Source organism: Sorghum bicolor, chromosome 1 (assembly GCF_000003195.3).
Source record: "Sorghum bicolor cultivar BTx623 chromosome 1, Sorghum_bicolor_NCBIv3, whole genome shotgun sequence".
Lineage (NCBI taxonomy): Eukaryota > Viridiplantae > Streptophyta > Magnoliopsida > Poales > Poaceae > Sorghum > Sorghum bicolor.
In genome coordinates, this window is record NC_012870.2 from 67,583,649 (window position 1) to 67,598,444 (window position 14,796).

A 14,796-nucleotide genomic window follows, 5' to 3' on the forward strand; every position below is an offset into this window, starting at 1 on the left:
GAGTATGCTTGTTAAGTATTTATAAATATATAACTAAGTTATAAATGATCCAATAAGTATGCCATTTTTACTACACTTCAAGTTCAAGCAAAAAATAATTAGTCCATCATAAAAATTCACCATAATTAGACTATAGAAACTGCAACTATAAATTAATTACAGAAAAATATAAACCTAAAGCATACTATATTATATGTTCACTCATATAGAATCCAACACAATTGAATTTTTTATTTTATAATTTTTTGTGAATTAATATGCATTTTAAAACTACTTATAACCGGTTAAGGAAGTAAAATGAATGATATAACCTGTCGGGGAGATAAGATAAAATAATTCTAAAAATTTAGGATTTTAGAGTTAAGAGATGAAAAATAGATTTTCTTAAAAATCAAGAGCGGTAACGTGGACCTTTTTCTTCCTCCACCTGCCCATTACACTTCTAGTGGGCCATACAGCCCAACACGGATGGCGGACCCCAAACAAAATCGCCGATTAGTCCCGTTCGCTCCGACAAAGTCCAGACATACCCTTCCCATTTCTCGCGGCGGCCACGGCCCGCGGCCACGCCGTAGATCTCCTCCTTGTCCCAGGGCTCCGGCTGTCTCGCCGGCGGTGAGCCGAAGTGATGGAGCTCTGGAGCAAGCTGCGGAACCTGGATGCCTACCCGAAAGTGAACGAGGACTTTTACAGCCGCACCCTCTCCGGCGGCCTCATCACCATCCTCTCCTCCCTCGCCATCCTCCTCCTCTTCTTCTCCGAGATCCGTATGTATAATCCCCCTATTCATCTCGGATTTCCCCCTCGATTTCGCTTGCCTAGCTGCGGAAGAGCTTGATCTCGCCGTACCATCTGGTGCCATATTTTTTTTGTTCGGTGCGGAACGAGAGTAGATTGTGGTGGAATGAATTGTGCGTCTTTTCATACTATGGTGTGAATTGGAAGTTAATAGTCTGTTAAAATTCGCGGCCCGGTTAACATGCACCAGAATTCGGGTACGGCAGTTAAATCAAAGCCGCTTGGTATAGCATAGGAGGTGTAAAATTGTAGTACATGTATTAATTTGCTGCAGCGTGCGTTATCTCGTGACGGTTTTGTTGATGTTGTTGTTTCCTAGTTGGTGTCATCAGAAGACCGGATAGGAATTGGTTTTGTACCTTTTTTTGGGCGGCTTCGGTGATCACTTTCAATGAGTTAGTTTTCTGTGTAACTTCCCCAACTAGGTTGCATCTAGTTTTTGGAATTGCTCCATCATTTTGGTGTTTGTGTTTGATGCTAAGTTTCTGTTCTCTTTATTTTTGCAAGTATGGTTGCTATGTGTGATAACCTTTACCCATACTATGGGCTATAACTGATACTAGCTACTTTTTCATGCTAAAATCACGATGCACAATTTAATTTGTTAGATGCTGCAAGTACCTCCTCTCACAATGTAGCTTGCTCCATGCATCTTTATCTAGATAATAATAGTTCATTAGCTGTATGTCAACTTAATATTCTGATAACTTTCTGTAGGGCTTTATCTATATTCTGCTACGGAAAGTAAGCTCACTGTTGATACCTCGAGAGGAGAAAGACTACATATCAATGTTAGTGCCAATGCTATTTCCCCATTACAAACCTTCTAATTTGGTTGTACTTTCTAGCAGCTCTTACCATATTTAGAAAGTATTGAAACTTATGTTCTTTGCCATCTTTCATCCACTTCAACTTAGTCTATGGTCTTAGTTGTGTAACGTTTGGAATTTTTTGCTTAAAGATTTGACCTCAGCTTGTCTTCATGTTATACTCCTGGCGCATTAGAACTTGGCAGGTAGTGAACAAGCTATTTGTAGTGTTTATGCAGTAAAATATGAAAGAACAATTAGCAAGCAGTTAGTTGAGAATATTCAGAAATTACTAATTTGGCGAGGCTCAGGTCCAGAATATGTCATTTTTTCTGTATCTGAAGTTGCTGCTTTTCTTTTGGATTGTTAATGTGCATAATCACTTTTGCAGTTTGATGTTACGTTCCCGGCCCTTCCTTGTTCTCTAGTTGCTGTTGATACGATGGATGTCAGTGGAGAGCAACATTATGATATAGTATGTGCAACAATTTCCGCAACTTTCCTCTTCTGTGCTTTGTTTTACGTCTTGTAAGTTATTTCCCAAGCTCTACTGCATAAACAGTTTCCTGATCGGCTAAGCATCCATTTTGCAGCGACATGACATAACAAAGAAAAGAATTGATCATCTTGGCAATGTAATTGAATCAAGAAAAGACAGAGTTGGTGCCCCTAAGGTATATTGTTCCACTTCTAACTTAAACTGGCATATGAATGAAGTTGTCCTGGTTTTGCCATGATGTTTACCAAATTGGACTTGCTTTTAGCAAATGCAATGGTTTTTTGTTTTTACTCTGGAATATAGCCATTTGGGCATATTTTATTGGTCATGTTTTAGACTATCAGGGTCTGTTCATGCTGATCTAGCCCTGCTAATGGGGCAAAACCTGCCCCACACCCACCCCATCCCTTAGTTGAATAACATCTCCCGTCAACCCAACCCGTCCCAAAAATCTAATTACCAAACCCACCCCAACCTGCCCCATTCGTGCGGGTTACCCAAAAACATGGCGTACCTGGGAGTCCTGAACAATTTGGTGCAGACTTGAGGAGCCAGAGCCTGGCCTTCTTCGTCTCCATCGAACTGGTTGGCAAAGAATGGGTGGCAGAAATCAACACACACCCTACTCAATCTAGCAACCATAAGTAGCAGCCTTACGCTCATAGGAGACACCGGAAAACATGCTGGATGCAGCTATCTTCCTGTGGACATTCAATAAGATAAGCTTATGCATACCTGGAGCGATTTGGCACCCAGTCCATCATTTCTCTGAACACCTTGACGGCATTGGACCCTCTCTCAGCTCTATGAACTGCCGCAACAGCCGAGAAGCCTTGTTGTGCCGGTGCTTGCTGGAATCGGTGAGGGTCTGGAACAAGCAGTGTGCATTCCTATAGAGTCCGATGAAGAGGAGCTCGCTTCACTATGAGGTCTCCCATGAGGATCTCGACAGCAGCAGCGCCTCGAACATATCGAGGATCTCAAGCAGCCGCAGCACGACATCAAGTGGTCGAGGAGAGCCCTGCGCGTGCTAGCACAGAGAGCATCTGCAGCCTGCGGTGCTCTGGACCAAAGGATGAAGGGGTCCGGACTCCAGAGATGCGTGTCTGCAACTCTGCACAGCACCCATTCCAACTTGCCCCAACCTGCACATGCTGTAAACCCAACCCGCCCCTATCCGCGAGCTCATAGAACCATTAGAACCCATCTTCACACATCCAAACAGAGCCCATGTTGGAACCCAACCCATAAAACCCATTTCCACCTGCCCCATTAGCAGGCTTGTGCTGAACTTATGCACAGCGCATAGAGCTTACAGCTTCACAAAAATTTCACATTGGAGCCATTAGAAGAGGATAGCTACTGTTTCCATGCATGAACAGAGTGCCTGAACCATAATTCTAGCACACAAAAATAATATGGCGTCCAGGGGAGCTGGCGCCCTCCTTATCTGGACCATTTCCTGTGATTGTCTAATGGAAGTTGGCTTCACAATGCTAAGGTGAAATTTTTCTACTGCGCAAAGGTTAAATCTCCTACCACCCACTAGAATGCATACCTGATTTTTTTGGAAAGCCGCCTCAGATGGATTCCACAGATTTGCTAAGGTTTCATGATAGCGTTCTTTATTGGAATGCAATTTCTGATGGGAACCAGAGCTTTCCTTATGTTCAGTATCTGCGATGGTTTTACGGCAATTTTATTCTTCATGGTTCTCATTTTATGGACATGTATCTCACAAATTTATGGGAAACCGGTGATGACATGTAGCTCTGAAACTTCCATATCCATATCGGACTCTTCAAACGTTCTTCAGACGTGCCCGCATTGTTTGGGTGTTTGTTTATAGAATATGTACTAGCTTATGTTTGCAACTTATAGGAGATGGAACATGGAACATTCACCAGATAAAAATGGAAGCCTTTGTGTATATAAAACTGAAAACTTATGCTGCAATAGTATAGGCCATTGAGGTTTGCAACTTATAGAAGATCAGAAGATGGAACATTCACCGGATAAAAATGGAAGTCATGCTGTATATAAAACTGAAAACTTATGCTGCAATAGTATAGACCATTGAGTAGACAGTTTATTCTGCATCCCAAGAAAGCATTGAGCTGCCTGTCCGAAGTTTTTATTAGGCAGCTGAAACATCAGTTGTCGTTGGTCTCCATCTCCGATGCAGCAACCGAAATGAATGGTCCAGATAAGGCGGGCGCCAGCTCCCCTGAGCGCAATATCTGTTTTGTTGGTACACAACACAGCACAACAGACTGCCTAAGGGCTGCATCTCACCGAGGCCCAGCCTGGATCAAAGTTGATGCACCATGGGGGGCTTACAACATGGCAGCTAGCACTGAGAGGACTGCATAGGCCGGAGTTTCCCTGGTTTGCCCCTGCATCAGTCGATCATATCATGGTCTACAAAATGGGGCCAGACTGGTCTTTTCAGTTGTAAAAAAGCCAGAACTTATCACTTTAGTGGGTTTATCTCAGAGACTGCTTAATGATCTGGAAAATCAGATGAGCTGGTTTTTTGTCTTCTAGATACCATTGAGCGGTATGGGTCAAGTGAGGTGATCAGTTTTTTGCAGTGAAAACTGAAAGGAAACCATGCTTGTAGCACGAACATGCAAACTTGGTGCCATCAACAACTTCCCTGTTAGCCCAGGGTACACCATGCTCCAGTCCCTCCCCTCCCTCTCTCTCTCTCTCTCTCTCTCTCTCTCTCTCTCTCTCTCTGGTTATCACTAGTTCAATCATCTGTGTTGTCGGCTGTGCCGCTGTTGTCCTGATATGCAGCAGATGAAACAACGATGAAGTTGCTGTGTACAGATTTTTGTTCCCTCTTTGTAGCAGCATCCATGGTTTTTTATTTGCGCAGAATTGCTCTCTTTTACCAGTACCTTTTGATTGCTGGTATGATGCATAGAAGTGTTTTATTTATACTTGTTTTGTTTATCAATAATGTTAGCAATGTCCATATATTTCAATATCTCTTCAGTGAGCTTTTATATGACTGAGTAGAGGTACCTAGAGATTTTTTTTCTTGAACACACAAGGGAGTTGTGTATCATTATATTAAGAAGGAAAAGGGTGAAGAAACCCATACAACTCACACACTTGCACTCCTCCCAGTAAACACAAAAACTTGACCTCGACCAGTAGGTACCTAAAGATACCATGTTATTTATTGTTATTTTGATATTTTCTTGTACCTTCTGATAAAATTTTGTTATGTCCCAATGACAGTCTCCTTCATATAAAAAATAGAGCTAACAATAATGTAAATACATTAAACTGTTATATTTAATAAAGAAATGTTGATCTGACTCGTGGACTGACCTGCTTAAAGCCTTAAACTGTGGTCATAATTTCATATTACATGTTGGAGACCACTGTAAAGATGACAGGGACCAATTTGTATAATAGCGATTTCAAGCTTTGTGGTGGCATTAAGAGGCAGCCATCTTTCTTCACTAATTGTCAAATGTGGAAGAACAACATATTTCTATTGCAGGAAGTTGTTCTTCCTTGAACTAACTCCCTCTCCGCATCCTGGTTTCTCTTGTATAGATTGAAAGACCGTTACAGAAGCATGGAGGTAGGCTTGACCACAACGAGGTTTACTGTGGATCTTGTTATGGTGCTGAGGAGGTATACATCTGACATTGTTACATTGATGCTACTTGTGCATGCAATGTTTTCACACCAAACATATTTGTCCCATGGTTTCTCTGTTACTCCAGTCAGTAAACACCACTAGATTTCTTCTTAAGATTTTTATTGCGTTATCTAATAAACCTAATATTTGTGCCTGCAACATCACCAGACGGATGATCAGTGTTGCAACTCCTGTGAAGAAGTTCGTGATGTGTACCGGAAGAAAGGGTGGGCTATCAACAACGTAGAATTAATTGATCAGGTATGCTCTATTAATTTGGGCTAGTCTTTCTTTCTTTTTTTGGATAAATTTTTTTGGCTAGTCTTTGAGTGTAGCACAATCATGTTCATTCAAATGGGTCGACTCTTAACATAACCCGTATGTGTAGCATCGATTGTGAGTTTGTGATGCATGATTTGTCCTCAGGTCCTTAGTCGAGTCTATGCAGCACAGATACAGATACACTTATCAGTATCGGAAGGATACAGATACATGGATATGGCAATTTCTCTAAAAACATGATACACGGATACATTTTACTATTTTTAATAAAATAAATAATAATGCAAATTGAAATTGTGGAAGTGTAAAATTTGAGTAATCACTAATTATTAGTTAGTACATACAATCATATATGATACATCACCAGATCACCTTATGGGTTTCTTAGTTTTCGCAGAGATCCAAGTCCAGCTATACTGGATGGATGCGCAATTATACTAAGTCTATCTAAAACAGGAAGTCAGGAACAGGATTGTCTGTTATGGTTGTGGGCGTGGATCCTATTCCTATGCTAGGACTACCTCTAGCACTAGCAAGCAACAATTGAAGAAGTAGAGTACATCAAGAATGAAAAGGGTACTCATGGAGGTCGGCGGAAGTAGCTTTGCCGTTGAATGCTGAATCGTCCTGTTCCCAGCATCTCTCTCCTGCATCATGGGAGCTAGCCGCGTCCTTAGCGGACTGGTGGGTGTTCCCAGCACAGTGCTCTTTGGCGTGACGACCTGGAGGATGGGAAGTCGATTGATGTCATATAGGGGACGGAGGCTTGTTGCCGGCCTCCGGCGAGCGGTGGTGCATCTCCTGCGCGGGAGGCAGCGCGCCTGCGCAGGATTTGACGCGAGGGAGCAGGGGCTTGTCGCCAATGACTGGCGAGCTGCAGTGCATCTCTTGCATGGGAAGCGGCGCGCGAGAGCAGGGGCTCTTGCTTGTGGATGGCTGGACGTGTTGTGGTGGCTGTGTAGGGACAAGAGAGGCAGGAGGCATCGGGACTGGCTGAGACGCAAGTGGTCAGGTGGGTTGGGCTGTATCGGACTGACGTATCGAACGAGCACGTATCTAAGAAGAGTATCCGAATTATAGTTGATTTATTTTTCTACGGATACTTTGCTGATACGTATGCAACGCGTGTCTGATATGTATCGGTATCGGATACGTATCTGATATGGGATACGTCCCTACCTTGGCGTATTGGGGTAACGTAGAGTCGGGTTATCTGGTACATAGGGATCGTTATTTTTTTGCTAAATAGATAGTTTCTACCATGATTAGAAATATTCAATAGGTCTTGTGTGTTAGAGATTGAGCTGACTTATGCTTACACTAATTTATGCTATATAGGTTTGTGTTTCTTTATCATTTTTTTTCCGAGAACGTGTCTGGGCACGTGTTTCATTAAGAGGAGTGTTTCTATATCATCTAACAAATTATTGTGAGTCAACCACCTCCTGGTGACATAGTCATTAGTTGTTTACTTGTTTGTACTATGGGTAAGGATACTGAATAGTAGGAATTATGATTAGTATCCTTATTGGCTAATGATCGGACATCTTTTTTTTAACACACTTGATGTCCATTTCTTTAAACTTCAAAGCTACAAACGATGTGTAAGCCACCTTAATTTGTTTGTGCATGACTGCATGTGGCCTCCTATTACTCCACTAAAGTTTTGTGCTGCATGCAACTAATTCATGAAGAAGGTTTTGGTTCTTTAGTTTTGCTTTGTTATGTTTTGCTTAATCAAGTTTACTCAAAATTCCAGTGCAAGAGAGAGGGCTATGTACAAAGGTTGAAAGATGAAACAGGGGAAGGTTGTACCATCCATGGATTTGTAAATGTGAATAAAGTAGCTGGCAACTTTCACTTTGCCCCCGGGAAAAGCTTGGACCAGTCATTCAACTTCCTGCAAGACCTGTTGAACATCCAACCAGAAACTTACAATGCAAGTAGAGCTCAACTAAATTCTCTTTATCCTTATCGGAGCACTTACAATATTGTTCATAACCGTAAACTGATAATTGTCCATTCCCCACTTCATTGGAAACAGATAAGTCACAAGATAAACAAGTTGTCCTTTGGGGAAGAGTTCCCAGGTGTCGTCAATCCTCTTGATGGGTATTCTTTCGAACTTGGACTAAACTTCAGATCATAATTCGCATTGCACTTTGCTCTACAACTTTTCCATGGTCTAATTTTCCCAAGCGTTCCAGAGTTGAGTGGATACAGGATAACTCCAATGGGTTAACGGGGATGTACCAGTATTTTGTGAAGGTAAATTTTTGGTAATTACTTATCATATTCTTTAATATGATTCCTTATTTTTAAGCTGCTGCAAACATGAAAATATATCAATACAGATTCCATGGCTTCTACTTGCTAATTATATCCTTTGTACAGGTTGTTCCAACAATCTACACAGATATCAGGGGGCGCAAGATTTACTCAAATCAGGTAAATATCCTGATCTTCTTGCCTAGTTCTACTTCTGAAGCCTAAGTTTATGAATAATTCTGTGTTTTCTTTTGCAGTTTTCTGTGACAGAGCACTTTAGAGAGGCAATTGGCTATCCTAGGCCTCCACCTGGTGTATATTTCTTCTATGAATTTTCACCAATTAAGGTGATGAACGATATACCTGTGATCATTCTGTATAGTCAGAAGTGTTGGCAAACATTTCTTTTCTATCCAACCTGAGTCATCCATTGACCATTTGATAGCATGCAACTTTTGATATTCAATCAACCTGTTGTTCTAAAAGCGTAAAGCAGGCACTGCATTTATTACTTGGAATTGACACTTGAATTTTCTTATCATATTGGTCTCTTTTCGATAACATATGAAAATCTTCTCCTGTACAGGTATTGGTCATATTCATCTTAAATTCACTAGTTTGTGTGACTGTTCCTTGACAGGTTGATTTTACTGAAGAAAATACATCGCTTCTTCACTTCCTGACAAACATATGTGCTATTGTTGGAGGTCTGTGACAAACTTCTACCTGCAACTATTTTGAGCTTCCTCCAAAAAAGGAAAATGTTTTGGTGCTATCTAGAATCGATGATAAGCATGAGTCGAAATTTCTAACCCGTCGTTGTGGGTTTCTGGCAGGTATTTTCACTGTTGCTGGCATCATAGATTCTTTCGTGTACCATGGTCATCGTGCCATCAAGAAAAAGATGGAGCTTGGAAAGCTTGGATAACTACAATTGTTGGCATATAGCAATTAGGACCATAGTGAAAACGAGTTTAACTTGTGCTGCACTGCCTCGAAAGGTTGACGAGGACAATTGAAGAGGGATTTTGATCCGCTGTGATGCATCTGTAGTCATTCAGACTTGTTAGCTTGTCTGAAGCCTAGAGCTCCACATTTTTAATTGGTTTCCTTGCTGCAGACCGCCGAGGCCTGTAGACAAGTAGTCGTGGATACGCTGCTCCATTACCGGAAAACTCTCTTGAGCAGAAGCATCACTGCCAGCCAAACGTTTTGTGTTATTGGCCAAGTATATTGCAAGGTGCAACTCAGACCGCTGTTAAAATCTGTGATTCTGCTCCGTGCCGCGTAGTACCACATTTGCTTCCGTCGCTGTCCCCAGCATTTACTCTCTGGATTTGGATGAGGCCGGACCTATTTTCCCGGCACGCAAGTACACGACGCGGCGGTGGCGGTCACGCGCGCCAGCGGCCGTGCTGCTGGCCACGTTGCCGTCCCGGCTGCCGCGCTCGCGGTCCGGCGGCGCGCGCCTCTGAAACCAGCGGGAGGCAGGCAAGGCAAGCGCGCCGCGGGGGCGGGGGCGGGCGCTTGTCGCTCGGCCGCCCGGCTGGCCCCCCTGCGCGTCGTCGCCACTCGCGATCGCGATAGGCGCCCAGGGCCCCCGGCGGCCCGGGGTGTCCGCCTCCCGCGAAGCGCCGAAAAGGAGGTGTCATGCGGGCGATCGCGCGGGCCTTTTCACGTGGCCGATGGCAACGTTACCGGCAGAGGAGAGGCCAGGATGGGCCCTCCAGCCCCCCCATCGTCGTCGTCTCGTCCCCCGGCCTCGATGGTCTTTTTTTCCCCATCCATCAACGCGTCCTGGGAGATGATGGGCGATCGCCCAACACAAAAAGGAGATGCCGTGGCTGGCGTGCGTGGACAGACAGGCAGGCAGGCAGGCAAGGCTGCGGGTCCGCTGGAGCTCGCGATGATATTCCCCTCCCCTGTCCGTCGTCGCAGCGAGTGTGAGTGCGGGAATGAATGTGGTGATGTGCCCGGCCGAGGAAGGCCCGGACAGGAGGAATATATCTCCAAACGCTGGTCTGCCCCTCAATCATTGATGCCAGTCCAAGTGATCTGTCGGGGACGGCAGACGACGGCACAGCAACCAGCCAGCAATGAACGGACATCACTCGATGCCTAGCTCGACGGGGTACTCAGTTCAATGTATGCTTGCGCGGACTGGTTTATGAGTGTCCGGTGCAAGAGTTCTTCTAAAGTACTCCCTCCATCCCAATTTATTATAAGTCATTCCAAGAATCTTGGAGAGTCAAAACATCTCAATTTGTCCAACGTTATAGAAAAAATTAAAAAGATTTATGACATCAAATAGATATTACTATGAAAATATAACTAATGAAAAACCTAATGATACTTAGTTGGTATCATAAATGTTATTATGTTATCATATAAAATTGGTCAAACTTAAAATGCTTTGACTTTTCAAGATTCTTAGAATGACTTATAATTTGAGATGGAGGGAGTAAATGAGAAAGGCAAAGGGGCCTCAAGTGTAGTATTAATTGTTCGACGGGCGAGGATGTCGCGGCAACGTTCTCCGGGGGGGGGACGTGTCGGCCGCTTCATCCTTGTAAAGTTGTAGACGATAGATTCAGCGATGGGGAAACATCGAAACGGCGATAAGCTCTGCAGATACGAGAGCGCCGGCACTTGTGGTACGCGTACCGCTACGTCCGTCCTGAGAGACAGGCTTCTTTCTCTGAAAGTGTTGCTTCGTAATGCAAGTCAAGTCATAGATGGCATTAAGACCGAAGAGCGCCATGCATGTAGTACTTCCGTTTCCATCCATCGTCACTGTGACTCTGATGCACTACTAAATGATGAGATGGCGTAGTTCTAGTCAGTGATGGGGTTTTTTATCTATCTATGGTCCGGTGCCATTTGACTGTTTCTTACGGCTGAGTTCGTCTTTGGTTCTTGGGACGGGTACGTGGCCAAACAGAGACGAAGCATGTAGTAGAGGGCCTCACCTAAGCATTTGGATAGAATGGTGGGTACACAGACAGAGAGTACACACAACTCGTTAAATTTGGTCCCTGCAAGAAGAATGCAACCCATTTGGTACCAACTGACTGTCTAGGTGCGTGTCAGAAATGCAGTGCAACCTTGGCGTGAGGGAAGTGTTCGTCGAAAACTCTGGGTGAGCAGATTCGTGTGTGCAACCACAATATTGTACCTACTGGTAGTATTTCTAATCTTCTTGTAAAGTCGGCAGGTACTGTGTTTCCGAATTGACTACATGGTCTATCTTAAGACCATTTCGTATCACATATGGTTTTGGTATGATGGGTTTGTTAATCGCTAAATCTATATATCACTCGAGCAATTCTTCAGCTCTTGTCACTCGATCTTTTTCGGCCGTCCGATTCCTCTGTCCTCTTATCTCCACCGAGCCCTGTCCTGCTGTCCGTATAGGAGTACGTATACGAGACCACGCGATAGTACCTACGAGACCATGCGCTGCAAAAGCAAGTGTCTCCGTGAATCTCTCCCGCACGTAAATCATTCAATATCGCTTTCTATCTGAAACTCCTGCATACAAATCAATCTCTTCCTCTCACCTACGTTTTTCCTTTGCATGCAAAACTTTCTTTCCCACATCTGAATTTATATTGAATTTACAGTATATTTATATTAAAGTTACAGTGATTATTTTGGTGTAACTTCTGGATAGAATTGGTGTAAGTATATAACTATTTGAAAATTCTTTGTTCTGTTCATTTGTTTTTTTTAATTTGTATGTATGCCTAATTTTGTATCCAGTCTGCAATCCATAGAAAATATCTGCTTAATTTGATAATCTTATTTTTGTTGATTTGATTTTGAGAAAAAAAAATCGAGTGATGGAAGGCTCTAAAATACTTGGGTGGGGTGTAGATAGACCCTTGTTAATAATCCTCCCTCTACAATATACAAAATTGGTTCCTTTGCTGTTTGCCCCCACAGGACTAAAGCGATTCCATAGAAAAGTCCCTTTAATTTTCCTTGACAGCAACATCTGGTGTTTACATAAATAGCAGCTTTGGTTGTAGTAGCAGCAGCAGTACAACAAGAGAATAGATTAGGAACGGCCGGGGGGTCCCTTTTTTATCTGTAAAAACTAAAGCTTGAGGGGGGAAAAAGGAACTCAACAAGGCCCAGGAATTGCGATTGTGGACCATGATCTTGTCCCCGTTAGTGGACAAGATGGTTCCATTGATACACTCTCTGCCCGTGCTAATGTTGCCCCTTTAGTACAGGACAAGTTGTGTGAAGTTGATATCACGACAGGTTAACAGACAACTACTAGTATATGTAGAATAGGGTTTATCCATTTCAAGGTATTCTTTGCAGAGAAATACTAGTAGTGCTCCTATTAGTGGACGAGAATGCACATGGATGGATGGATCAAGTCCATTCTCAAGGCATTCCTTGCTCTTTTCCAAGACATTTCAAGATCTCACTTTTTTTTTTTCTGGATGATGGAACCACTTTCAGAAAGGAATCAAGACCTGACGGAGGGAGCGGAAAAGAATCGCATGCAACAGAACATCGGGAAACGGGGACGAAATCAGTTAGCGTTTCCCCTGGATCATCTGCAAAACTTTTTCAACAGCGACGCATGCACGTCCTGTGAGTCTGTGACCACAAGCAATCTGCCTGCTGCTGCTCGCTCGTGCGTGCGTGTCACTGCCGGTATCTTGTGCTCGTCCTGCTGACCCGCTGGCTCCTTTTCTGCGCTGCGCGTTGCTCATGCCTTCACTCTTCAGCGAAACTTTTTTGTGCTTGTGCAGTTGTGCCCTCGGAAACGAAAAGGCACGTATACGTACTCTTGCAACGAACGAAAACAAAACCCCCAACCCAAATCTTTGATTCGCCACCAAGGCAGGCTCAGCCCCCTTTCAAGTTTCAACGAAGCTGCAGCTAGCAGACCCAGCAGCACAAGCTTTGGTTTGGCGACCCTTTGTTTGGACGATAAGCTATGACAGACGATACCGTTCATCGATTTGTTATGGGAGAAAAATAATGACTGACAAATTTGGTTGATAAGCGAACAGTGGCCGTGCCGTGCGTGACGCCAACGGTAACAAGAGAGCGCTGACACCGCATCAGCAGCAGCAGATGGCCGTGCACGGTGGACCCGAGACGCAGTACTCTTGGTTTCTTTTGCTCTCTGAAGATACGGACGCAGCAGTTGTTTAGTGTATTGATTAGGGCTCAAGCACGGTAGTAATATAATAGCCATTTGGACTGATATTCCCCTCGTCCTCCTCCCTGCCGATGCGGGCGTAGTACTTGTGGTTTTTAAAATTCAGCGTTGACTCTAGACAGACAGGAGAGGCGATGAGATGGACCTGGATGGACGAACATGTCCGGATAACGCTCGGATCGTCGTCACATGAGCATCGCCCGAGAAGAGACACGACCGTTGAGTGCTCGCCCACCTTGGATCCAGTCATCCAGAAAAGAATGCCAGAGAGGAGATTCGCCTAGCCGCATGGCCATTTCCCACTGAATTACCCACATTCTTCTCTATTACTAGTGGTGTGATTTTGTTCTGTACAAAGGCATCAGCTATTTTTATGGAGATATGGAGTTCTGAAACTGATATGCTAGTGCCCGTCTCTGAAATCTCATCAACCGATTTCGATTCTGTCACTTTTGCCCATCCGTGATGGTGCGCCGTCTGATTCCGATCCTGATCTCGGAGCGGCTGTTTTGTCATCGCCCATGAAACGGACGCCATCAGCGATCACATCAGAAGGACGCAACGCGATGCACAGACATCAGCAAAGGGACTGGCCGACTGGCCGTTAAACCAACCACCGTCCAAGAAGCAAGAGCCATCTCTTTTTCGTCTGCCTGCCCCCGCACTTGAGCAAAACTAATCCCTACCAGCCAAGAAACAGCACATCCATTAGTACATTAATTATTAATTAATGGCAATGCGAAATGTTCTAGTAGTGTGTTATTAAACATATTTTTAAAATTTTTTAAAAAAGAAAGAGTGCACTCTCCCTATTACCCTACCTTTTATGATCTCTCTTGATTGTCGCCGTCCTTTACCAGCTCCTACTGAACACACTGGAATATTCAAGTCCAGGGTCGTAGCTGCCCCATTGCATTGCACCAAGAAAAATCGAAATCGAAATGGCGACTGAAGAAACAATTGCTCTATCCATGAAGACAGTTCATCTTTCACCTAACGCGAAATTGGACGGGGTCTTGTGCGTTTGGTCTATCAATAGTAGTTGATAACCGTGGACGAGAAGCGTACTCAAGCCAACAAGCTACGGAATCAAATAGCTGGAGACATGTGTTGGTGCTGCTAATCCCCTCTCTAATTGCCGCAAACACATGCAGTCTAGCTCAGAATGATCCATGCAAACTCAGCATTCAGGTCATGTTTCATGATCGGTTGTTATCCATACCATACCTTAAACGAGTGGGTCGGGGAAGTCAATCACAATTCACAATGCGTACTGCTGGTAGCCGTT

General features: G+C 43.9%; 1 protein-coding gene across 1 annotated transcript; it reads left to right on the forward strand.

Annotated features, from left to right (window-relative positions):
* On the forward strand, positions 491-9,586 carry LOC8083699 (endoplasmic reticulum-Golgi intermediate compartment protein 3). The gene is made up of 13 exons (XM_002465302.2): positions 491-767; positions 1,516-1,589; positions 1,999-2,082; positions 2,201-2,281; positions 5,683-5,763; positions 5,939-6,031; positions 7,812-7,991; positions 8,097-8,164; positions 8,260-8,320; positions 8,447-8,500; positions 8,578-8,667; positions 8,961-9,027; positions 9,157-9,586. Exons 1-13 carry the CDS (start codon positions 629-631, stop codon positions 9,246-9,248), a joined length of 1,164 nt encoding a protein of 387 aa, XP_002465347.1. The 5' UTR covers positions 491-628; the 3' UTR covers positions 9,249-9,586.